This window comes from Gallinula chloropus, assembly GCF_964237585.1.
Source record: "Gallinula chloropus genome assembly, contig: HAP1_SCAFFOLD_341, whole genome shotgun sequence".
Lineage (NCBI taxonomy): Eukaryota > Metazoa > Chordata > Aves > Gruiformes > Rallidae > Gallinula > Gallinula chloropus.
Genome location: NW_028168379.1, coordinates 58,949 through 83,797, shown reverse-complemented (window position 1 = coordinate 83,797; position 24,849 = coordinate 58,949). Strand labels below are relative to the sequence as shown.

Below are 24,849 nucleotides of genomic sequence, written 5' to 3'. Positions count from 1 at the left end.
GAGAAGGAGAAGGAGAAGGAGAAGGAGAAGGAGAAGGAGAAGGAGAAGGAGAAGGAGAAGGAGAAGGAGAAGGAGAAGGAGGAGTGGCTGCTTCTGGGGGGAAGTTCTTTGCAGAGAGAGTGGTGAGGGGCTGGAAGGGGCTGCCCAGAGAGGGGGTGGGTGCCCCGTCCCTGGGGGTGTCCAAGGCCAGGTTGGCTGGGGCCCTGGGCACCCTTGTGTAGCTCCAGGCCTGGAGGGGATCTGATCCCTGGGGATCAAGAGCTGAAGGGTGGGACCCAGGGGCCATGGGCAGCCTCTGCTCAGTGTCTGTGGGGACAGGACAAGGGGCGATGGGCTCAAGTTGGAGCCCAGGGAGTTCCCCCCAATGTGGGGAAGAACTTCTTGCCAGTGAGGGTGAGGGAGCCCTGGGACAGGCTGCCCAGGGGGTGTGGAGTCTCCTTCTCTGGAGAGATTCCAGCCCCAGTCCTGGGGACCCTGCTTGGGCAGGGGGTGGGACCCCAGGGGCTCTGGGGGGGCTTTTCCAGCCCCTGTGACTCCGCGTGGCTGGTGGGTGAGGTGGGGGTGTCTCGGGGGGGCTCCTACCTTGCCCGAAGCGGGCCATGCGATACACCTCCTGGGCGCCGGGGAACCCCAGCATCCTGCACACCACGTCCCCGTCCTTCCTGTCCCAGCCGTCGTCGCACACGGTGCCCCAGCGCCGGTCGTGGAAGATTTCCACCCGCCCCTCGTGGGAGCCGGAGCCGTTCACCAGCCGAACCGTCCCCTCCTCTGCTGCTGCTGCTGCTGGGGACACACAGAGGGAATCCTGGGGTCACAGGCTGGGCTGGGCTGGGAGGGACCCCCAAGGGTCCCAGAGCTCCAACCCCCTGCCACAGGCAGGGACACCAACCTCCAGGCCTGGAGCTGCACAAGGTTGCCTGGTCTACCTGCCCCTGGGGTACCTGCTGTACCCCAGATTGTGCCCTCAAGGGCAGATCTTCCTTTGGGGGTCCCACAGTTGGGTTGTTCCTCTGCCTTTAATCAGCTGATGGAGCAGAGGTTGGGGTTCCCCTGGGCTGAGCACCCACTGAGGGATGGTGGTTGCCCCCCCATTGCTTGGGTAATGGTCATGGTTAATCATGGAATCCCAGACTGGGCTGGTCTGGGCTGGGAGGGACCCCAAGGGTCACAGAGCTCCAACCCCCCTGCCACAGGCAGGGACACCAACCTCCAGGCCTGGAGCTACACAAGGGTGCCCAGGGCCTCAGCCAACCTGGCCTTGGACACCCCCAGGGACGGGGCACCCACCCCCTCTCTGGGCAGCCCCTTCCCTGCTGCCTTCCTCAGCACCCCAGGCAGGTTGGGGGTCTCCAGGCAAAGCCAGGGCAGGGCAAGAAGGTTCCCCCCCTGCCAGGGTGCTTCACTTCTCCTCCTCCTCTCAGGTTGGGGTGGTGACCAACCTGGTGCCACCTCCCCATCCCCCTGTGCTTGGGCACCCTGGGTACCAGCACAGCAGCACCTTGGGGGGGGGTCCCTCTGCCTGTACCCCCTGGTGTTGGGGCTGTTGTCCCCTCTGGCACCCAGGAGCATCCCAGGACACGGGATGTGCCACGTGGACCAAGCCCAAGGTGTGGAGATGGAGCCCCCCCACCCCTCCTCCCCCAGGCAGGAGGTGACCCCTCAGTGAAACCATCATGGAAACATCATTCCCCCCCTTCCAAGCCTCTCAACACCCCCCAGCCCCCAAAGCCACCAGCACTCCCTGGTGCCAGGGGATCAGGGAGGTGGCCAGGACCAGCTCAGTACCTGCAGCTGATCCCAAAGCCCTCCCTGCCCTCCCCCCAGCCCTTCCCTGGGTGCTCGTCACAGCCCCTGGGTGCTGGAAGGTGCTGGAAGGTGCTGGAGGGTGCTGGAAGGTGCTGGAAGGCGCTGGCTGCTCCCCTGAGGAGGGGCAGGGGTGTGCAGTCCGGGCACAGCTCCGGGCACTGCTGGGATCCTCCCGGGAAGCAGAGGGGTGAGGGCTGCTAACAGAGCCAGGGGCTCAGCCAGGGGCCCTGGCCACAGCCCCGCCACTCAGCCGTGCTTGGGGGGCTCATAAACCCCACAAGTCTCCCCCCAAACCAGCACCAGCTGCTTGTAAAGGCAGTTCAGTTCAGTTAAAAGTTCAGTTAAAAGTTAAGTTAAGTTAAGTTAAGTTAAGTTAAGTTAAGTTAAGTTAAGTTAAGTTAAGTTAAGCTAAGCTAAACTAAACTAAGCTAAATTAAGCTAAACTAAGCTAAATTAAGCTAAGCTAAGCTAAACTAAGCTAAAGTTAAGCTAAACTAAGCTAAACTAAGCTAAGCAAAGTTAAATTAAGTTAAATTAAGTTGAGTTAAACTAAACTAAGCTAAGCAAAGTGAAGTTAAATTAAGTTGAGTTAAGCTAAACTAAAGCTAAGCTAAGCTAAACTAAACCAAGCTAAGCTAAAGCTAAGCTAAACTAAACTAAGCTAAAGCTAAGCTAAGCTAAAGCTAAGCTAAACTAAGCTAAAGCTAAAGCTAAGCTAAGCTAAACTAAGCTAAGCTAAACTAAGCTAAAGCTAAGCTAAAGCTAAGCTAAACTAAGCTAAACTAAGCTAAGCTAAACTAAGCTAAAGCTAAGCTAAACTAAACTAAAGCTAAGCTAAGCTAAAGCTAAACTAAGCTAAGCTAAGCTAAACTAAGCTAAACTAAGCTAAGCTAAACTAAGCTAAAGCTAAGCTAAACTAAACTAAACTAAAGCTAAGCTAAGCTAAAGCTAAACTAAGCTAAGCTAAACTAAGCTAAAGCTAAGCTAAGCTAAACTAAGCTAAAGCTAAGCTAAGCTAAGCTAAAGCTAAGCTAAGCTAAAGCTAAACTAAGCTAAAGCTAAGCTAAGCTAAAGCTAAGCTAAAGCTAAGCTAAGCTAAGCTAAAGCTAAACTAAGCTAAAGCTAAGCTAAGCTAAAGCTAAGCTAAAGCTAAGCTAAGCTAAGCTAAGCTAAAGCTAAACTAAGCCAAAGCTAAACTAAGCTAAAGCTAAACTAAGCTAAAGCTAAGCTAAGCTAAAGCTAAACTAAGCTAAAGCTAAGCTAAGCTAAAGCTAAACTAAGCTAAAGCTAAGCTAAGCTAAAGCTAAGCTAAAGCTAAGCTAAAGCTAAACTAAGCTAAGCTAAAGCTAAACTAAGCTAAGCTAAAGCTAAGCTAAGCTAAGCTAAGCTAAGCTAAAGCTAAACTAAGCTAAAGCTAAACTAAACTAAGCTAAACTAAACTAAGCTAAGCTAAACTAAGCTAAGCTAAGCTAAGCTAAGCTAAGCTAAACTAAGCTAAGCCAAGCCAAGCCAAGCCCAGCCCAGCCCAGCCCAGCCCAGCCTGGAGCTTTATGGTGCCCACTGGTCCTGGGGACTCCCTAAAAGCTGCAGCTGGAGTGGGGACTGCACTGGGGGGTCTGGTCCCTGAGGAGCTGGTGGAGCCGTCAGGAGATGCCCAGGGACCAACGCTGGTTGTGTGGGACCTGAGCCTCCTGAGATGCAGCCCCAGAGCATCCCAGCCCCACTCCCAGGCTGCTTCCCAGCCCCTTCCCTCCCCAGCACAGCCCAGAAGCAGCTGGTTCCTCTCCCAACCCCCCCAAAACCCCAGCAGATCAAGGATGGGAAAGCCCAAGAGGAGGAATCACTCCCTGCAGCTGAGGAAACAAGAGCCTGACCCCCTGCAGCAGGGCTGGGGTGCTGTCTCTGCCCTGGAAAAGGAGATTACTTGTCCCCTGGGACCACCCCCCCCACCCTGTCCCACTGTCCCTGGGCTGCTCTGGCCCCTTTGGGTGTGGGATATGGGTGCAGATGTCAAGGGTCTCCAGGGATGAGCTCTGCAGGGCACCACCAGGGCACAGGGGATGCGGCCAGGATCCAGCTTATCACCGACCCCCCGACTGGTTTGGGGTGGAAAGGACCTCAGAGCCCCCCCACTGCCCCCCAGCCATGGGCAGGGACACCCCCCAGCCCAGCCCAGTGCCCCCCCAGCCCCATCCAACTCGGCCTTGAGCCCTGCCAGGGGTCCCGGGGCAGCCCCAGCTCCTCTGGGCACCCTGTGCCAGGGCTCCCCCCTCCCCAGGAAGGGTTCCTGCCCCCCAGCCCCTCTCCATCCCCCTCCTGCAGCTGGAGGCCGTTCCCCTGGGCCTGGCCCTCCCTGCCCTGGGCACCAGCCCCTCTCCAGCTCTCCTGGAGCCCCTCGAGGGATGGGAAGGGGCTGGAAGCTCTCCTTCTCCTCTCCTTCTCCTCTCCTCCTCCTCTCCTTCTCCTCTCCTTCTCCTCTCCTCTCCTCTCCTTCTCCTCTCCTTCTCCTCTCCTCTCCTCTCCTCTCCTCTCCTCTCCTCTCCTCTCCTCTCCTCTCCTCTCCTCTCCTCTCCTCTCCTCTCCTCTCCTCTCCTCTCCTTCTCCTCTCCTTCCCCCTCTCCTTCCCCCTCTCCTTCCCCCTCTCCTCTCCTCTCCTCTCCTCTCCTCTCCTCTCCTCTCCTCTCCTCTCCTCTCCTCTCCTCTCCTCTCCTCTCCTCTCCTCTCCTCTCCTCTCCTCTCCTCTCCTCTCCTCTCCTCTCCTCTCCTCTCCTCTCCTCTCCTCTCCTCTCCTCTCCTCTCCTCTCCTCTCCTCTCCTCTCCTCTCCTCTCCTTCTCCCCTCCTTCTCCCCTCCTTCTCCTCTCCTCTCCTTCTCCTCTCCATCTCCTCTCTTCCTTCTCTCCTTCTCTTCTCCTTTCCTTCTCCTTCTCCTTCCCCTCTCCTCCTTCTCTCCTCCTCCTCTCCTCTCCTTCTCCTCTCCTTCTCCTCTCCTTCTCCTCTCCTTCTCCTCTCCTCTCCTCTCCTCCTCTCCTTCTCCTCTCCTTCTCCTCTCCTTCTTTTCTTCTGTCCCTCCTCCTCTCCCTCCTCCTCTCCCTCCTTCTCTCCCTCCTTCCTCTCCCCTCCCAGCCTGGCTCCAGAGCAGAGGGGCTCCTCCATCCAGCCCTCCCATCACCTCCATGGGGCTGCAGCAAGACTTTCTCCACCAGCCTCACCTCCTCCTTGTCCTGGAGACCCCCAGGCTGGACACAACCCTCCCCCAACCCCCTTCCCAGAGCCCCAGGGAGCTGCCTGTGAGCGAGGACTTACCTGAGCTGCTGCCCCTGTCTCCCTTCTCTCCCTTTGGCCCCCGGTCACCTGGTGAAACAGAGAGCACAGGGCAGAATCCTGGTGAACAGCCCATTCCTTACTGGATTCCCTGGCCTGGGTACCCCCTGGCTGGGGGAGTTGGGGCTGGGGGAGCTCAGGGTGCAGGGATGAGGATGGAGAGCCCCCTCCCCAACCCCCCCTGGGGTGCATGTCCCATATCAAGGAGGGGGGGACACACCAAGCTCAGGGGAAGGAGGATGGGGGGGGGGAGGGCTGGCAGTGCCTCAAACCATCCCACCCACTCTGCCAACAGCCCCCCACCCCCCCAGCCAAGCCCTGGCTGTAGAGCAGGAGTAAAGGAAATCACACCCTCATTTTGGGGCTAAACCCCCCCTTTTTGGGTGCAGACAAGCTTCCTTTTTGCAGGGCTGAGTGGCTTTGCAGCAAGGAGCATCCCCCCCTCCCCTCTTCCCACCCCCCCAGCCGGTACCTCCCTCCCAGGGCAGATGTGCTGAGCTGAACCCACTGGGAAGCAGCAGAGGAGGGGAGGAGGTGGGGGTGGGGGGTTCAGCCCAGCTGGGTAAACAAGCTGCCTTCAAAAAAACCCCACTATTTCCATCTAAAACTAATGAGCTCAACCCTTCCCTGTGCCATGGCTGGGCTGTCCCTGCAGCCCCCAGCACAGCTCAGCCTCTGCCTGCACCCCAGCACCTCCCTTCACCCCTGCCCACGCTCCCTCTTGGCTCCTGGCAGGCAGCAAAAGTCATAATATCCTGAGTGGGGACCATGGGCTGGGCTTTGTTAGTCCTGGCTTTGCCCCCAGGCTGCAGAGGGAAGGGGCCAGGAAAGGCTTTTGGGATGCTGGGGGCCAGTGAGGATGCTCTGGGTGAGCCCCAGCCCTGCGGTGTGACCCTTGTTGGAGTTTATCCTCCTCTTTTGTCTCCTTGTAAGAACAACAAACAGCCCTCAGCAGCCAGGGAACTTCTCCTGAAAGGAAATAAAGTGCTAATAAGAGGAATAAAGGGGTTTTAACCAGCCTGCAGGAAATGCTTGCCCTTTAAACTTGGGAGGCTCTGGGAAGGAGGGATTGTTGTTCCCCCCCCACCCCCCCCCCCCACCCCAACTCCCAGGGGCAGCCAGAGCTGTGTCAGATGGAGGAAAGCTGCCTGCAGCCTGGCCTGCTGATGGGAACCAGATGACAACAGCCCCAGAGCAGTGGGATGGAGGCCAGAGATGCTGCTCACCAGCACGTGATGGTACCGGGATGCTGGGGCAGCCTGTGGTCTGCACCACCTGCCCAGGGAGGCCAACCAACCCCATCCTGTGCTGCCCCAGATCTCTCAGCACCTCATCTCCCCCCTGTTCAACACCCCCAGGGCTGGGGACTCAGCCCCCTCCCTGGGCAGCCTGTGCCACAGCCCCACAACTCTGCCAGGGAAGAACTTTGCCCTCCCAGCTGAGCTGACCCTGCCCTGGGGCAGCTTGAGCCCATTGCCCCTTGGCCCAGCTCCTGGCCCCTGGCTGCAGAGACCATCACCCACCTCTCTGCACCCTCCTGGCAGGGCAGGGAGGTGGGGAGAAGGGCTCCCCTCAGCCTCCTCTGCTCCAGGCTCAACACCCCCAGCTCCCTCAGCTGCTCCTCAGAGGATTTGCCCTCCAGCCCCTTCCCCAGCCTGGTTGCCCTTCTCTGCACTCGCTCCAGGACCTCCCTGTCCTTCTGAGAGGGCTCAGAGGAGGCCACAAGGATGCTCAGAGGGCTGGAGCAGCTCCCCATGGAGAGAGGCTGAGGGAGCTGGGCTGGGTCAGCCTGGAGAAGAGAAGGCTGTGGGGGGACCTCACTGCAGCCTCCCCGTCCCTGAAGGGACCCCAGGAACAGGAGGGGAATGGGCTTGTTAAAGGGCAGAGCCTGGCAGGACAAGGGGCTGGAGTGAAGCTGGAGGAGGGAAGGGGGAGAGGAGAGACTGGGGGGAAGTTCTGTGCAGAGAGAGTGGGGAGGGGCTGGAAGGGGCTGCCCAGAGAGGGGGTGGGTGCCCCGTCCCTGGGGGTGTCCAAGGCCAGGTTGGCTGGGGCCCTGGGCAGCCTTGTGTAGCTCCAGGCCTGGAGGTTGGTGTCCCTGCCTGTGGCAGGGGGTTGGAGCTCTGGGACCCTTGGGGTCCCTCCCAACCCAGCCCAGGCTGGGATTCTGGGGTTCTATGACAAAGCCCCTGTGAACTGGAAGGGAGACAGTCTCAGGGCTGGGACCAGTTGGTTGCCCAGGGCCCCAGCCAACCTGCCCATCAGCTCTGCTCCAAAAATCAGCCCCACTGAGAGAGGCAGGGCAGAAAACCTGGGAGAGCTTTTCCTGGGAGAGGGGGATGGTTTTCCTGGGAGAGGACATCACTGGACAGGGATGGAAAGAGTTCCAGGGTCTGCAGGGTGAGGTGCACCACCAGGGTCTTGGACCAAGCCCCAGGAGAAGCTGCCAAACCCCCATCTTCCCAGGAGGAAAGATGCTCTGCCTTCACCTTCTCCTTGCCCGCACTGGGTGCTGAGGAAGGGGCCTCTCTCCTTGTCCTGGAGGTCCCCACCTTGGCTCATTCCTCCCCAACATGCTCCCTGCACCAGGCTCCCCAGGGAAGAGCAAAGAAGACTGAGGCAGGCTCACTTTCCACATGGAAATGAGGACAAATCATACTGCAAATTTTGAGGGGAAAACCCATCAGAAATAGGAAAATAGGGAAAAACACCAAAGGAAAATCCTCAGGACTCTGCTGTGGAGAGGAGAGGCTGCCCCCAGACCAGGTCAGAGCATCCCCATGAGTTGGTTTGACTGGGGTTTTTTTTGGGGGGAAGGCTCATCTGCTCCAGATATTCCCCCTTCCTTTGAGGAGAGGGTGAATTTCCCAGATATTCCCCCTTCCCCTGAGGAGAGGGTGAATGTCCCAGGGAACCAAGAGCTCTGCTGTGCTCAGAGGAAACTCGTTACAGGCGTGTGTGAGTGGTGCTGCAGGAGGAACCAGCCCTCCTCTCAGAGCCCAGCCCTGGCCCTCTGCCTGCCTTGGGGCTGTTTCCCATAAATTTCAGAGAATCCCATAAACTGTTGAAATCTGGAGCTGGTTGCCAGCGTGGTTGGATAGTCCTTGGAGAAGGGGTGGGGTGAAACCCCCTCTGATCTGAGCACCCCTGGCTGCTGGGAGGTAGGAAATGGGGGGGGTGTTGTTTGGGGGGGTCCATTGGTAGGGGGGATCCAGTCATAGGATCATAGAATCATAGAATGGGGTGGGGTGGGAAGGACCCCCAAGGGTCCCAGAGCTCCAACCCTCTGCCACAGGCAGGGACACCAACCTCCAGGCCTGGAGCTACACAAGGGTGCCCAGGGCCCCAGCCAACCTGGCCTTGGACACCCCCAGGGACGGGGCACCCACCCCCTCTCTGGGCAGCCCCTTCCAGCCCCTCACCACTCTCTCTGCACAGAACTTCCCCCCAGTCTCTAATCTAATCCCAGGCTCTGGAGGTGACACCATCCACGTGGGATGGGAGGTGGGGAGAGGGGCCTCTGGTGCTGGTGCTGGGCTCTGGTAGCAGCTGGGGGTGGTCCCTGGGGGTAACACCTGATGGCTTTGTCATCCTCACCCCAAGCCAAGGACACCTCCAAGAAAGGCATGAGGAAGGCTGGGAGCACCAAGACTGGTGGAGCCCTGGAGACAGCTCAGCCCTCCAGAGAGGGGGTGGGTGCCCCGTCCCTGGGGGTGTCCAAGGCCAGGTTGGCTGGGGCCCTGGGCACCCTTGTGTAGCTCCAGGCCTGGAGGTTGGTGTCCCTGCCTGTGGCAGGGGGTTGGGGCTCTGGGACCCTTGGGGTCCCTCCCAGCCCAGCCCAGGCTGGGATTCTGGGATTCTATGACTGGGAGAGTGGTGGGATGAGCTGAGCCATCACGTCAGACGGGTGCTAATCCTGCAGAAGACCTTCTTCCCTTGGGTACAGCTCTGGGGGCTTCACACTGCTCCTTCACTCTGGTGAGTGGCAGCATCTCCCCTCCCTCATCTCCACTCTGCCCAGATGTGAAGCTCCCTGGGGCTGCACCGGCTCTGGGAGGTGGATGACACATCCCTGGGGACAGGTCCTAAAGACACCAGGAAGTGGAGAAGACTTGGAAGAGGTGTCCAGCCCTTGGACCACAAGAGGCTTTCAGGTGGCACTCCAGATGCAGGAGGTGGGCACTGCTGTGGCCACCACACGTGGAGGATGGGCCACCAGGCACAACCCAGGGGTCTCCCCACCTCTCCTTCTCCTGGTGATGACCAGCACTTGGGAGGTCTTAGAGGAAAGTTGGAAGCCAACTCTGGGCAGCTCACCAGCTGGATGCCAAGTTAGAGGAGAGAGAGGGGACACAAGAAGAGGCTGTTTCCCTGCAGCTCTCACACAACCCAGCAGCTCTCTGCATGAAGAACCTGGGAGACAACGTGTGGGACCTCCCCACAGCGAGCAGCACCAAGACCCCCTGCCCACCACGCTGTCCACAGGGCTCTGGGCATCTGCCAGACCCTTCTCTGTGGCCATGGTCAGAGCTGTTGGTGCTCAGCCTGGCCACCTCCCAGCTCAACATCCTCCCCCAAGCCCTAGATGAGGGCGGTGGGGCTGCTTTGGCCCCTTTGGCTCTGCCCAGGGAGGTGTTGCTTCCTTGGGCTGGGCTCTTCCTGCCCACAAAGCGGTTTTGAGGCAGGAAGAGCCTGTTTTGGGACTCTCCATCCTGTTTTAGATGGCAGTGAGGAGCTTCCTTCTCAAAAAGGTCTCCTGGGACAGAGCTGTCCTGCTCAAGGGGTGTGTGGCCACTTCCTACACCCACAGCTGCTCCCTGCTCTGAGCTGGGGCGTGGGGAGATGCTGGGAAACCACAACCAGCCAGAGAAGCTCACCAGGAAAACAACCTGCAAGGCTGTTCCTGAAAGCCCACTGGAGCCAAGCGTGGGAGGGCAGCCTGAGAGGTCCTGGCAGGGCTCTGGTGAAGGTTCAGGGGGGTTGGAGGAGGGATGCTGGATGCTGCTGTGGTGGGAGCATCACCAACCCAAGGGCTGTGCCCCTCTCCCTCAAGTCCCTGGACCTTCTCCACTGCTTTCCCTTGGTGGAAAGGGCTCAGCACAGAGGTTGCTCCCAGCTTAGAATCATGGAATCATGGAATCCCAGACTGGGCTGGGTTGGGAGGGACCCCAAGGGTCCCAGAGCTCCAACCCCCTGCCACAGGCAGGGACACCAACCTCCAGGCCTGGAGCTACACAAGGGTGCCCAGGCAAGATTTCTTCTCCCCTGAGCTCCAGGTGGACCCAGCACTCTCACACCCATGACCAGGCTCTCTGCCTCCCATGCTGATGGTCTCCAGAGCCAGTTTGCCACCCAGAAAGCCCACCCAGGCTCCAGAACCCAGCCAGGAGCTCACACAAAGGCTGGTCCTTACCTTTGAATCCCCGCGTCCCCGCTGGACCTGGAGGGCCGAGATCTCCTTGGTCTCCTTTCAGGCCACGTGGTCCTGGTGGTCCTCTCTCCCCTGGCAGCCCTGGAATGAGGACAAAGAGCCAAAGTGACCCTGCTGCAGCACAGACCTACCAAAACCAGATGCATGAACACACACACACACACACACACACACAAACACACGTGTCCAGCTTGCCAGAAGGTGTGCCAGTTGGTGTCTGGTGCTTTGGAAGGAGTCAGGGACCATGAGGAGACACCTAGAAGTCCGTCCATCCACCCATCCATCCATCCATCCATCCATCCATCCATCCATCCGTCCATCCATCCATCCATCCATCCATCCATCCACCCATCCATCCATCCATCCATCCATCCATCCATCCATCCATCCATCCATCCATCCATCCGTCCATCCATCCATCCATCCATCCATCCATCCGTCCATCCATCCGTCCATCCATCCATCCATCCATCCATCCATCCATCCATCCATCCATCCATCCCTCCATCCCTCCATCCATCCCTCCACCCATCCCATCCATCCATCCATCCATCCATCCATCCATCCCTCCATCCATCCATCCATCCATCCCTCATCCCTCCCTCCCTCCCTCCCTCCCTCCCTCCCTCCCTCCCTCCCTCCCTCCCTCCCTCCCTCCCTCATCCCTCCCTCCCTCCATCCCTCCCTCCATCCCTCATCCCTCCCTCCATCCATCCATCCATCCATCCATCCATCCATCCATCCATCCCTCATCCATCCATCCCCCATCCATCCATCCATCCATCCATCCATCCATCCCTCATCCCTCCATCCATCCATCCATCCATCCATCCATCCATCCATCCATCCCTCATCCCTCCATCCCTCATCCCTCCATTCCTCCATCCATCCATCCATCCATCCATCCATCCATCCATCCATCCATCCTCATCCCTCCATCCCTCATCCCTCCATTCCTCCATCCATCCATCCATCCATCCATCCATCCATCCATCCATCCATCCATCCCTCATCCCTCCATCCCTCATCCATCCCTCCATCCCTCCCTCCCTCCATCCTCTCTCTCTGCTCCTGCCCCTGGACACAGATGGATTTAACCCTGAGCCAGGCTGGTCCTAATGCATCACTGAGCATCTTAGGCCTGAGCTTAAAGATAACTGAGCTCCAAAGCTGGAGCCCAAGGAGGAAGAGCTGCAGTGTGGAGCTCCCTTTCTCAGGGACACGCATGGGGGTGACCCCCATCCACACAGGCCAGCAAGGGGAGGTGGAAGGGGAGACCCCTGCAAGGGTAATGAGCTCTGGTGGGACCTGGGGCTGGTCCAGCCCATCCCCACCACCTGCAACCAGCAGAGCCTGAAGCTTCTAGGGGAGAAGCCCTTTCAGATGGAGCTCCTCCAGCACCAGAGCTCAGCCCCCTGCCCATGCTGAGGGACCCCTGGATTGCTATAGGTGCCGTGCCTCCTGCCCCCCTCTCCTGGGCTGGGCTTTCCCAAACTCAGCCAGTATTTTCCTCTGATGAAGAGGAGGAAAAGCTGCCAAGAGAAATTTGGGCACCAGCTCCAGTGGACGTGGTCCTGGGGCTTAACTCTTTCCTTGCCCCATCCAGCCCACACCTCTCCTCCTTCCCAGGGGGGGGGGATGCTGCAGCTTGTCAGCACCCACCTTTGGCTGTGGGTAGAAGGAGCTGGGGCAGAGGTGGGACAGTGCAGAAGGGGGGGGTTACCAGGGATGCTCTACAATGCCCAACATCACCTTCTCATACCCAAAAGGGCTGTGACCACATGCAGAGGAAGCAAGGTGGGGAAAGCCCTGAAAATAGGGTCCCTTTCAGCAGCTCCCCCAGGAGGTGAAGCCTCCAGAGGTGTTTTTCTGTTTCAAAACAAAACATCTAAAAAAAACCCCAAAAATGGGGAAAAAATAGAGGAAAAGGGAAAGAAGCCAGACGATATATTTCTGATGGTTGTTACACCCAAGGCAAACAGCCATGAATCTGTCAGCACAGAAGGAAATACAGCCATGAACTGAGCCCTGAGAAGGGCTTTCAGGGACTGATCGGGTTTCCAAGCTGGATCTGCCTCACTTGGCTGGTCCTACCACCCACCAGGGAGCCAGAGGACAAGGGGGTAGCAAAGGATGAGGGTTTGAAGCCCATCCTTTCAGTGCAGAGGTTCAGATGTGCTGGACATCCCTCCTCTGATGCTGATGGTCCTGTCTGGGTGGTGACTTCATCTTGAGCCTCTCATCAGGAGGACAGGGAGGTCCTGGAGCGAGTGCAGAGAAGGGCAACCAGGCTGGGGAAGGGGCTGGAGGGCAAATCCTCTGAGGAGCAGCTGAGGGAGCTGGGGGTGTTGAGCCTGGAGCAGAGGAGGCTGAGGGGAGCCCTTCTCCCCACCTCCCCTGCCCTGCCAGGAGGGTGCAGAGAGGTGGGCGATGGTCTCTGCAGCCAGGGGCCAGGAGCTGGGCCAAGGGGCAATGGGCTCAAGCTGCCCCAGGGCAGGGTCAGCTCAGCTGGGAGGGCAAAGTTCTTCCCTGGCAGAGTTGTGGGGCTGTGGCACAGGCTGCCCAGGGAGGGGGCTGAGTCCCCAGCCCTGGGGGGGTTTAAAAGAGGAGCAGATGCTGTACTTGGGGACATGGTGTGGTGTTGGACCTAGCAGGGCTGGACCCAATGATCCTGAAGGTCTTTCCCAAACCATTCAGTGGTTCTAGGATTCTCTTCAATGCTTCAGCAGCCAAGGGGAAGCCAGGGCTGGACACCCTGGGTGGAGGAGTCATCCCATACCCTGGGCATGATGGATCCTGTCTCCTCCACAGGGAAGACCCTTCTGGGGACAAAAAGCCCTCACCAAAGTGACTCTGCCAGCTCTGCACCATCCCCAGCTCTTGGATGCAAAGCCAGTCCTCCTGAGCTTTGGGCTCAAATTAGAACCAGGCTCAAGCAGGGTCCTGTTTCCCAGGGTGGAGGGGGGGGGGTGGCTTCTCTTGGTTTCTAAATTGAATTCCTCTCACAAACAATGGTTGTAGTTAAGAAAGGGGAAAATTGGCACTGGAGGAAAAGTAATTGTCCTATGAGAAGCCTCAGAGCTGCAGGCAGTGGCTCAGTGCCCTCTGCCAGGGCTGGTGGGACCCCACGCTGTGTCCCTCTGTGCTGCCAGGGGGGGTCAGGCAGTGGGACCAGCCCTGGAGCCTTGTAAGGACTTGGTGTGAGTGAGGATGGGGTGGTGACTCTGTCAAAGGAGCCTGGGGGCACCAACCTGGGGGTGATGGACCCTTTCAGCCCCCTGTCTTGGGCTTGGTGATGGGTGGTGGTGGGTGCCCCATCCCTGGGGGTGTTCAAGGCCAGGCTGGCTGGGGCCCTGGGCACCCTTGTGTAGCTCCAGGCCTGGAGGTTGGTGTCCCTGCCTGTGGCAGGGGGTTGGAGCTCTGGGACCCTTGGGGTCCCTCCCAGCCCAGCCCAGTCTGGGGTTCTGGGATTCTATGGCCCCTAAAGACCAACAGTCTGGCAGGAGAAGGGTCAACAGGTTGGTCTTCTTGTTCTTCAAGACTCATGCACAGCCAGTGATGTCTCAAGGGACAGGTTGGGAAGTCACCAGGAGGTGTCCCATTGGCCTTCTGGAGTTTGGGTGAGGGTCTGCAGGGCGATGGACCCCCTGGATGGGCTGTTCCTTACCTCGCAGCCCAGGCAGGCCAGGAAGACCAGGTTCACCTTCCATCCCTTCGTTGCCTTGGTCTCCTTTGGGTCCTGGTGGCCCTGAAACACAAGAGGCATTGGAGGGCAACCATCAGCACCCCAGCTCTGCAGCCAGGCAGCAGGTGCTTGAGAGCATCCACCCACCCACCCACCCTTCACCATCCGTTACCACTTATCAGGGGTCATGGGACCCCCAGTGAACACCAGAGCCCTGTGGACAGGGGCACAGTGAGAGTGAGGAAGGCTTGCCAGCAGCCTTCATCCATCACCTGTGGATTTCACAGCCCAAACATGACCCCATCAACCTGCATTGTGCCCAGAGAACTCCACCTTGCATCTCCTGTGGTTCCACCTGGAGCGTGGCTCCATGGGGAATTCCAGTCTCCTTGGGATTTCCTTTTCACCAAGAGTTGTGACATCTCCAGTGAAGCAAAATGAAGAAACCAAACCCCCAAAGAAATGCATTTGGACAGCAATGGGATGGACTTTGAGGAGAGGGTTCTGGGCTCCCTGGGATCAACCAGCCAGGGATCTCCTGGAGAGAGTCCAGAGGAGGGACAGAGATGCTGAAGGGCCTGGAGCATCTCCCCTGGGAGGAAAGGCTGAGGGAGCTGGGGCTGTTCAGCCTGGAGAGAAGAGCCTGAGAGGGGATCTGATCACTGGGGATCAAGAGCTGAAGGGTGGGACCCAGGGGGCCATGGGCAGCCTCTGCTCAGTGTCTGTGGGGACAGGACAAGGGGCAATGGGCTCAAGTTGGAGCCCAGGGAGTTCCCCCCAATGTGGGGAAGAACTTCTTGCCAGTGAGGGTGAGGGAGCCCTGGGACAGGCTGCCCAGGGGGTGTGGAGTCTCCTTCTCTGGAGAGATTCCAGCCCCTGTCCTAGGGACCCTGCTTGGGCAGGGGGTGGGACCCCAGGGGCTCTGGGGGGTCCCTCCCAACCCCTCCAGCTCTGTGGTTCTATGACCCCTGATCTCATCAGGAACCAGCCACCAGTGATGACTTTTCCACATAAACTCAAGTGAAGGAGCAGAAAGTCCAACCCAGTGATAGAATCGTGTTCCTCAGCCTGCAAAGGGCCAAGTGCCCAAAGCTGAAACCAATTAAGAGCTGAATCAATTGGAAGAAGGAATTTGAACAGCAAAAAAAAAGGCAGAAAGAAGAAAAAAAAAAACAAAAGGAGGAAGAAAAAGAAATCATGGGATGATGGGAAAATAGGGCAGGGAGAGGCCTTTGGGGGTCATTTGGTCTTTGTCCTCCCAGGGTGATAATTGGAGGCTGTTAAGTGCTGGTTTTCCTAGAAATCCCCTAAACCTCCCAGTTGTGCAGGAAGCAAACAGCCAGCCAGGGCCAGAGGCGATGTGGTGACACACAGGGATGGGGAGAGGAAGAGGAGGAGGGGGGAGGATGGGTGTTCAGCAGTGCTGGAGCGTGGGTAATTAGGGAGCTGGAGCTGTTAGGGAGAAATTAGCAGGTTCCTGAGTGGATGAACTGCAGCCAACGTGGGAAACAGCCCAAGCTGGGGATGGTCAAGGGCTGGGAGAGGATTGTGGGGTAGTATGGGGCCAGCTTGGCCTGGGTTTCCTCTCCACACATCTCCAGGTGCTGTGGGGACATGGGAAGGACCCTGGGGACACATCCCAAGCTGGGGATGATCAAGGGCTGGGAGAGGACTATGGGGAAGTCTCATGTCAGCTTGCCCTGGGTTTCCTCTCCCCACATCTTGGGGATGTGGGGACATAGGAAGGACCCTGGGGACACATCCCAAGCTGGGGATGGTCAAGGGCTGGGAGAGGACTATGGGGAAGTCTCATGTCAGCTTCCCCTGGGTTTCCTCTCCCCACATCCTGGGGATGTGGGGATGGACCCTGGGGACACATCCCAAGCTGGGGATGGTCAAGAACTGGGAGAAGACTATGGGGAAGTCATATGTCAGCTTGCCCTGGGTTTCCTCTCCCCACATGTCCAGGCACTGTGGGGACATGGGAAGGACCCTGGGGACACATCCCAAGCTGGAAATGGTCAAGGACTGGGAGGGGATTATGGGGTAGTATGGTGTCAGCTTGCCCTGGGTTTCCTCTTCCCACATCTTGGGGATGTGGGGACATGGGATGGACCCTGGGGACACATCCCAAGCTGGGGATGGTCAAGGGCTGGGAGAGGACTATGGGGAAGTCTCATGTCAGCTTGCCCTGGGTTTCCTCTCCCCACATCTCCAGGCTCTGTGAGGACGTGGGGATGGACCCTGGGGACACATCCCTCATTCTCCATTGGCAGGACAGAAGGACATGGAGAACAATGGACACCCAGGAGAGCTGAGTGTAATGAGGGCTGTGCTGGAGGAGGGAAAGCTGAAGAGATGGGAAAATAAATAAGCAGTAGGAAGCCCCTGAGTGCATCAAGAGATGGTGTGGGGCTGACCAGCCCCTGAGGAGAGCTGGGGCTGTTCAGCCTGCAGAGAAGAGCCTGAGAGGGGATCTGATCACTGGGGATCAAGAGCTGAAGGGTGGGACCCAGGGGGCCATGGGCAGCCTCTGCTCAGTGTCTGTGGGGACAGGACAAGGGGCGATGGGCTCAAGCTGGAGCCCAGGGAGTTCCCCCCAATGTGGGGAAGAACTTCTTCCCAGTGAGGGTGAGGGAGCCCTGGGACAGGCTGCCCAGGGGGTGTGGAGTCTCCTTGTCTGGAGAGATTCCAGCCCCTGTCCTAGGGACCCTGCTTGGGCAGGGGATGGGACCCCAGGGGCTCTGGGGGGCCCTCCCAACCCCTACAGCTCTGTGATGCTGTGATTTTTGGTGCCCCAAAGGGGCAAGAGGGATGTCAAGTCACACCAGTTTGCTGGAGTGGAGATGTGGGTATGTTTGGGCTGCCCTGTATCACCCATCCCCTCTGAAATAAAGAACTGATGGAGGAGGCAGCAGTACAGAATGAATGTATCTGAGCACAGAATTAAAATCTGTTGGTACCATTAATTTCAGCTGATGGAGTGTTACAGACATCAGATCCTGCCAGAGACCCAACAGGGGTCGGGGCACCTCAGTCAGATGGGGGTTGGAGCTGCCCTCCCTCAGAATCATCTGCTACAGTGCAGCCCCCCAGTCCCCTTCCCCTCCTCTTCTCCCCCTTCCCCTTCCCCTCCCCTTCCCCTCTTCCCCTTCCCTTCCCCTCTTCTCCTTCCCCTCCTCTTTTCCCCCTTCCCCTCCTCTTCTCCCCCTTCCCCTCCTCTTCTCCCCCTTTGCCTCCTCTTCTCCCCCTTCCCCTCCTCTTCTCCCCCTTCCCCTCCCCTTCCCCTCTTCCCCTTCCCTTCCCCTCTTCTCCCCCTTCCCCTCCTCTTCTCCCCCTTCCCCTCCTCTTCTCCCTCTTCCCCTCCTCTTCTCCCCCTTCGCCTCCTCTTCTCCCCCTTCCCCTCCTCTTCTCCCCCTTCCCCTCCTCTTCTCCCCCTTCCCCTCCCCTTCCCCTCTTCCCCTTCCCTTCCCCTCTTCCCCTTCCCTTCCCCTCTTCCCCTTCCCCTCCTCTTCTCCCCTTCGCCTCCTCTTCTCCCCTTCACCTCCTCTTCTCCCCCTTCCCCTCCTCTTCTCCCCCTTCCCCTCCTCTTCTCCCCCTTCGCCTCCTTCCCCTCCCCCTTCCCCTCCTCTTCTCCCCTTCCCCTTCTCTTCTCCTCCCCCCCTTCCCCTCCTCTTCTCCCCCTTCCCTTCCCCTTCCCCTTCCCCTTCCCCTTCCCCTTCCCCTCCCCCTTCCCCTTCCCCTTCCCCTTCCCCTTCCCCTTCCCCTTCCCCTTCCCCTTCCCCTTCCCCTTCCCTTCCCCTCCACCCCTCTTCCCCTTCCCCTCCACTAATCTTCACCTTCCCTTCTCCTCCCCCACCTCAGAACACCACCCCACAGGACACTGGGGAGCTCAAGGACACGGACAGGCTAAGCAGAGGACCAGGTTTCACAGAGGATGACCATGGGTAACACTCTAAGAGCTGGAGGCTGGGAGAGCACAGCCTGGGAGGAGACACATTGTCCAGTATTCCCTTCTCACTCATCCCCAGGGTCAGAAACAGGGCTGGGGGATGGGCAGACCCTTGGGCTGATCCTGGCTGCTGGCTCCTAGGTTTTGGCATTCATCCTTCAGTTATTCCCACAGGAATGAGCCCAGTGGGTCCATCAGCCCCCAGAAACTCTCTTGGCTACACCCAGGCAGCTGCAGGAGCAGAGATGGAGAGAGCTGGTGGGATGGGAAGCAGTTGGGGTGGAGGATGGAGGAGCACTGGGAGGGGGGACTGGGAGAGGCTGAGCAGCACCCTGCCAAGCTGGTCCCCACCCCACAGTTTGCAGTCAGAAAGAAAACTCCAGCCCAGATGCTTCATCCTCCTGCCTGCACAGGGCTGGGCTGCTCCCTGCAGCAGCAGAGGAGAAAAACCCTCCCCAAAACCCCTGGGGGCATAGAATCACAGGATCACAGGGGTGGGAAGGGACCCCCAGAGCCCAGGGGGTCCCACCCCCTGCCCAAGCAGGGTCCCTAGGACAGGGACTGGAATCTCTCCAGAGAAGGAGACTCCACACCCCCTGGGCAGCCTGTCCCAGGGCTCCCTCACCCTCACTGGCAAGAAGTTCTTCCCCACATTGGGGGGAACTCCCTGGGCTCCAACTTGAGCCCATCGCCCCTTGTCCTGTCCCCACAGACACTGAGCAGAGGCTGCCCATGGCCCCCTGGGTCCCACCCTTCAGCTCTTGATCCCCAGTGATCAGATCCCCTCTCAGGCTCTTCTCTGCAGGCTGAACAGCCCCAGCTCCCTCAGCCTTTCCTCCCAGGGGAGATGCTCCAGGCCCTTCAGCATCTCTGTCCCTCCTCTGGACTCTCTCCAGGAGATCCCTGGCTGGTTGATCCCAGGGAGCCCAGCACTGGACACAACACTCCAGGTGGGGCCTGAGCAGGGCAGAGCAGAGGGGGAGGATCCCCTCCTGTCACCTGCTGCCCACACTCCTCCTGATGCCCCCAGGATCCCATTGTCTCTCTCAGCCCCAGGACACACTGCTGGCTCATGGCCACCCTGTCACCCACCAGCACCCCCAGGTCCTTCTCCCCAGAGCTCCTCTCCAGCAGCTCCCCCCAGCCTGTCCTGATCCCAGCAGTTATTCCTTCCCAGGTGCCAGACTCCCCACTTGCTGTTGTTGACCCTCATCTGGTCTCTCCCTGCCCAGCTCTGCAGCCTGGCCAGGTCTCTCTGGAGGGCAGCTCAGTGTCCTGCCTGTCACCCACTCCTCTGAGGGCTTTTCCTGACCTGCACAGATCTGATGGCCAGATGGGATCGCTGCAGTCGCCCCACCAGCCCCTCTGAGAGCCAACCCATCCCACCCAGGGAGCTGTGTCAGCAGATCCAGGCGGGTGGGGGACCCTGGGCATCCTGCCTCTTGGTGACAGCGTTATTGAAGACCTAGAGACCCCTCTGCACAGGGAGGGCCAAGCCTTCTCCAAGGCACACGAGCTGCTTGGCGAGCTCAGATGCTGGAGACAAGCCTGGGGGACCTCCCTAAGCTGCCATCACCAGCAAACAGCCTCAAAAGCTGGAGCAGCGAAGGTCTTGAGGGGAAGGAAAACACACCCTGGAAGCAGACAGCCCTGCATCTCCCAGGCTTTGCTGGTGCCAATCCAGCTGGGACCACAGCAGATTGAGCTGAGGACGTTTGGGGTGAAGCTCAGATGGGAAGCCCAGCCTAAAATTATCCAGCTGACAAGCCAGAGGAGAGGGAGGAGGGATGGGGAGAGGAGGAGGTGCCAGGAATGTGTCAGCAGCAGCTGATAAATCAGGTGCTGGCCTGTTGGGAGGGGACTTGTTGTGCTTTATTTGCTGGTGTTAATTGGAGTGACATGGTGCATGGGTGTTGGGCTCCACCACAGATCCTTTGCAAGGTGGCTTCAGCCCAAAAGAAAGGGTGATGTCCTCCCAGCAGCCACAGGGGAGGAGAGAGGGCAGCCCTGGGAACCTCTGAGCAGGGGATGCAGAGTGGTCACAGCAGCCCACGGACCCCCAGGGACCAGGGGAAGGAGCCTGGTGAGTTGATGCTACTCAAGGTGATGGTTGACCTGGATGAGGAGATGCAGCTGCTGTGGTTCAAACCACATCCCCTGGTCCCAGCTCAGCAGACAGCCAGAGGGAGCACATCCCTTGGCCTTGGTCCCTCCCTTCCCCATCTGCTGTTTCATCTGGAATAAGGCTCTGCCTGGGGCTGAGTGTTCTGCAGCAGAGGAACAGCCCACTGCACCTCCTCTGCTGCAGAAGCTGCCCCAAACCCTCTCACTCTGCCCCCCAAGAGGCTGCCCTGGGCTCTTCTCTGGTTCCTCTTCTTAACCTCTAACTTATCCAGCACCTTTTGGGCCCAGCTGGGTTTCTGTCCCCACGAAATCCTGCAGCAAGGAGCTCCAGCCAGGTGAGAAGGTGCAACAGGGCTGCCCTGAGCCTCTCCTGGCTTTGCTGCCCAGTGATTCATCAGGTTCCCCCCTTTCTCCTGCCCCATAAATCACAAGGATGCTCGTGACTCTGCTGCCTGGCTCAAGAATAACCCAACCCTTTTCCCTTCCCCATCACCCCAAGATGCTCCCAAGGAGTGCAGCTCCCTCCACTCCCTCTCCTGTTTTCACCTCTTAGGATCTCTGGAGCTGCTTCCCAGTCACAGCAAGTAACTGAGCTGGGATCCACCACAGCAGACCTGGGTTTCCCCCATGCAGACACCTCCACCTGATCTGGTTCCCATGGAGCTGGGGTGTCCTAGGAGATGTAGGGATGCAGGGAAGTGGGTGATGCCACAGCAGCAGGACAGCAAGATGTGAATCTACTGGGAACTCCTGACATCAGAGAGGGAGAAGTGTCCAAGCAGATGGTTAACCCTGGCCATACAGCTATGCTCACCAGTGGGACAACTGGCTGGACCTTCCAGATCATTAAGGAAGGGGAAGAAGATGCTTCAGATGCTCAGCAGACTGAGCAGGGGATGGCTGGTGTAGCTATATAAAAGGGTGACAGGAAAAGTAGGGTCAAAGGTCAAGTGACAGCAGGGATGGGTTGTTTATGGGACCACAATGAGGGTGGTGAGATACTGGAAGAGGTTCCCCAGAGAGGTGGGAGGTCCTGGAGACATCCAGAATGGGGTTCTGAGCAACCTGGTCTGGTTGAAGATGTCCCAGCCCACGGCAGGGGGGTGGATTAGATGGGATTTAAGGTCCCTTCCCACCCAAACCAGCCTGATTGGAGCCTGTCAGGAGGGACATGGAAGCGTTTTCCCAGGGGACCTTGGGAGCTTTTTTCTCAACATGGATGGGGGAACATCTGGAGTAGCATCCAAGGCAATGGGGACACCTGAACACTGCAAGGTCATCTTTATCAGTGAGCTGGATGAGGGGATTGAGTGTTCCCTCAGTCAGTTTGGGGCTGACACTGAGCTGGGAGGAGCTGTGGGTCTGCCTGGGGGTGGGGAGGCTCCTCAGAGGGGTCTGGCCAGGCTGGAGCCACGGGCTGAGCCCAAGGGGCTGAGGTTGAACCAGGCCAAGGGCAGAGTCCTGCCCATGGGACACCCCGACCCCCAGCAGCGCTACAGGCTGGGGCAGAGCGGCTGGAGAGCTGCTGGGGAGAAGGACCTGGGGGTGTGGGGGGACTGGGACTGCCCAGGAGCCAGCAGTGTGCCCGGGGGGCCAGGAAGGCCAAGGGCATCCTGGCTTGTGTCAGAGCCAGCGTGGCCACAGGGCCAGGGCAGGGCTTGTGCCCCTGGGCTGGGCACTGGGGAGGCTGCAGCTGGAGTGCTGGGTCCAGTTCTGGGCTCCTCAGCATCAGAAGGACAGGGAGGTCCTGGAGCGAGTGCAGAGAAGGGCAACCAGGCTGGGGAAGGGGCTGGAGGGCAAATCCTCTGAGGAGCAGCTGAGGGAGCTGGGGGTGTTGAGCCTGGAGAAGAGGAGGCTGAGGGGAGCCCTTCTCCCCATCCCCACCATGGGACATCCCCACCCTGCGACATCCCCCTACCACAGCGGCCATTCCCACCACTCCCCAAACCACCAAATCACAACCCCCACCACCTCCTCCTCCTCCTGCCACCCTCCCTCTGAAGGGAACCCCTCCTGAGGTGTGTGTGTGTGTGTGTTGGGGTTGGGGGGTCTGTTTCTCCCATCTTACCCCGTATCACAGAGACGTTCCTCAGCGCCACGGCGTGCTCCCAGTCCTTCATCCTCAGGTCCTCGGTGACGTTGTTGAGGATGGCCAGCTCCTGCTTCAGCTGCCTCTCCATGGCCACGTGGACGAGCCTCATCTGCCGGGCGTCCTCCGTGGTGCTGCTGACCAGCACCTGCAGGTCCTGGATGCGGCTGTGCTGGATGCCCACCTCGTAGGAGAAGGTGCTGTTGACGGCGCCCAGGGCCCCGCTCAGCCCCGCCAGCTGCTCGCTCAGGCTCTCCACCCTGCTGCCCAGCTGGGCCAGGAGGTGGTCGTGGTGCCTCAGCAGCAACCAGCTGCTGTTGCCTTCCACCCAGAGCTTGGCCACCTCCTGCTGAGCCACGTCGCTCTGCTGGGCCAGGCTGTCCCACAGGTTGGACACGGCCTTGTCCGTGTGGCTGGCCTGGGCCTGAAGGCTCCAGAGGAGCCCTTCCAGCTTCTGCAGAGAGCCCGTCACGAGGAACAAGGAGTCGGAGTGGTTCTGCAGGAGGTCCTGCAGCCTCCAGATGTGGTCCAGCACGTCCCCCTTCAGAGGGAGGTGCAGCAGCTTCAGCTGCACGTCCCGGAAGGTCTCGTTGAGGCGGTTGACGTTCCCCATCAGGGCCTTCAGGTCCTCGGGGGATGTCTGCGGCCTGGAGACTGCAAGGGAGGGAGAGGAGGGGTCATCAGAACCACACTGTGGCATAGAATCATTGAGTCATAGACTGGTTGGGCTTGGGAGGGACCCCCAAGGGTCCCAGAGCTCCAACCCCCTGCCACAGGCAGGGCCACCAACCTCCAGGCCTGGAGCTACACAAGGTTGCCTGGTCTACCTCCCCCTGGGCTACCTGCCCCTCCTCTGCTGCTGCTGCTGCTGGGGACAGACAGAGGGAATCCTGGAGTCACAGGCTGGTCTGGGTTGGGAGGGACCCCAAGGGTCCCAGAGCTCCAACCTCCACAGGAGGGCAGGGACACCAACCTCCAGGCCTGGAGCTACACAAGGTTGCCTGGTCTACCTGCCCCTGGGCTACCTGCTGTACCCCAGATTGTGCCCTCAAGGGCAGATCTTCATTTGGGGATCCCACAGTTGGGTTGTTCCTCTGCCTTTAACCAGCTGATGGAGCAGAGGTTGGGGTTCCCCTGGGCTGAGCAGCCACTGAGGGATGGTGGTTGCCCCCCCCCATTGCTTGGATAATGGTCATGGTTAATCATGGAATCCCAGCCTGGGCTGGGCTGGGAGGGACCCCAAGGGTCCCAGAGCTCCAACCCCCTGCCACAGGCAGGGACACCAACCTCCAGGCCTGGAGCTACACAAGGGTGCCCAGGACCCCAGCCAACCTGGCCTTGAACACCCCCAGGAATGGGGCACCCACCCCCTCTCTGGAAGTGGGGATGCTCCTGAGAGGTGCCACCCCATCTTCCTCCCAAGGAGCACTCCAGCATCCCCATGTTCTTGGAGGTGAACCCCCCCCCCCCTCAAACCCCCCAAAGCTTCACCCCATCAGCCCCTCCTTGGCCCCACAGTTTTCTCTATGGTTGGAGAAGGAGGTCGGTTGAGGAAGGGGTGGAGAAGGAGGCACCTCAGCCAGGAAGGACATCCCAGCAGCTCCAGGTTTTGGGGTGGCTCTGCCAGGTGGGACACGGTGCTGTGAAGCTCTGCCAGGTGGCTTTGCCCAGCCAGAGGACTGGCTGCTAACAGCATCCGCTTCCCTTCCCTAAAAACAGCCCTTCCCAAGCATGTTTCCCCCTGCCAAGGGTTTAATTTTCATTCATGATCAGGTTTCCCCTCCTGGCTGAGGATGCTGGGCTGGAGCTCAGTCCCTGGCTCCCTAATGAAGCCCATCTGGCCAGCTCTGCAGGTCTGCAGGGCTCTAACAGCCTCCAAATGCCACATCCCACAGCCCAGGGCTCTTCCCAAAAGCAGGAAGGAGGGAGGAAACCCACCCTGCCTCAGGAGCATCCCTCATCCTGGGGATGCCAGGCCTCTTCCCAAGGAAGGAAAGCCACCCCAGAGCATCCTTCACCCCCTACCTACCCCTGCATCCCCAGCCCAAGCCCCTCTTGGCTTCACACCAGCTCCCAGAGCGCAGAGATGGGATTTGGAGAGGGAAAATTATGGGGGGAATCTCTTGTTCTTATCAACTCCCAGCGCCACTCCAGCAATCCCCTGCCCAGCAACACCCAGTAAAGCCTCATCCCAGCCCCCACCATCCTTCTGCATCCCCAAAAACTCAGATCCAGGCAGGGGAATACCTTCTTCTCCCTCTGCCTTGCCTCAGGACTGGGTCTCCAACGGGGTTTGGGGGGACAAAGCCAGGCACATAATGAGAAGAATTTAAAAATAACACCCAGAATCTAATAATAATAATAATAATCCCCATTGTTCTTGAAGCTGTGGTGGGGTTTTGGCCATGGGACCATCCTGGCAGCTCAGCCCCTGGTTTCCATG

At 59.1% G+C, this 24,849-nt stretch overlaps 1 protein-coding gene across 1 annotated transcript in view; it reads right to left on the bottom strand.

Annotated features, from left to right (window-relative positions):
• Nucleotides 1–385: 385 nt before the first annotated feature.
• Nucleotides 386–24,849, bottom strand: part of SCARA5 (scavenger receptor class A member 5) — a gene marked incomplete at its 3' end in the record, with an annotated part of 35,831 nt that continues 11,367 nt past the window's right edge. The window contains exons 4-8 of the mRNA XM_084280966.1: nucleotides 22,386–23,060; nucleotides 14,224–14,304; nucleotides 10,539–10,637; nucleotides 5,111–5,158; nucleotides 386–783 (exon numbers count right to left, since the gene is read on the bottom strand). Of these exons, the coding sequence (XP_084137092.1) occupies nucleotides 386–783; nucleotides 5,111–5,158; nucleotides 10,539–10,637; nucleotides 14,224–14,304; nucleotides 22,386–23,060 (1,301 nt within the window). The remainder of the gene's footprint in view (nucleotides 784–5,110; nucleotides 5,159–10,538; nucleotides 10,638–14,223; nucleotides 14,305–22,385; nucleotides 23,061–24,849) is intronic.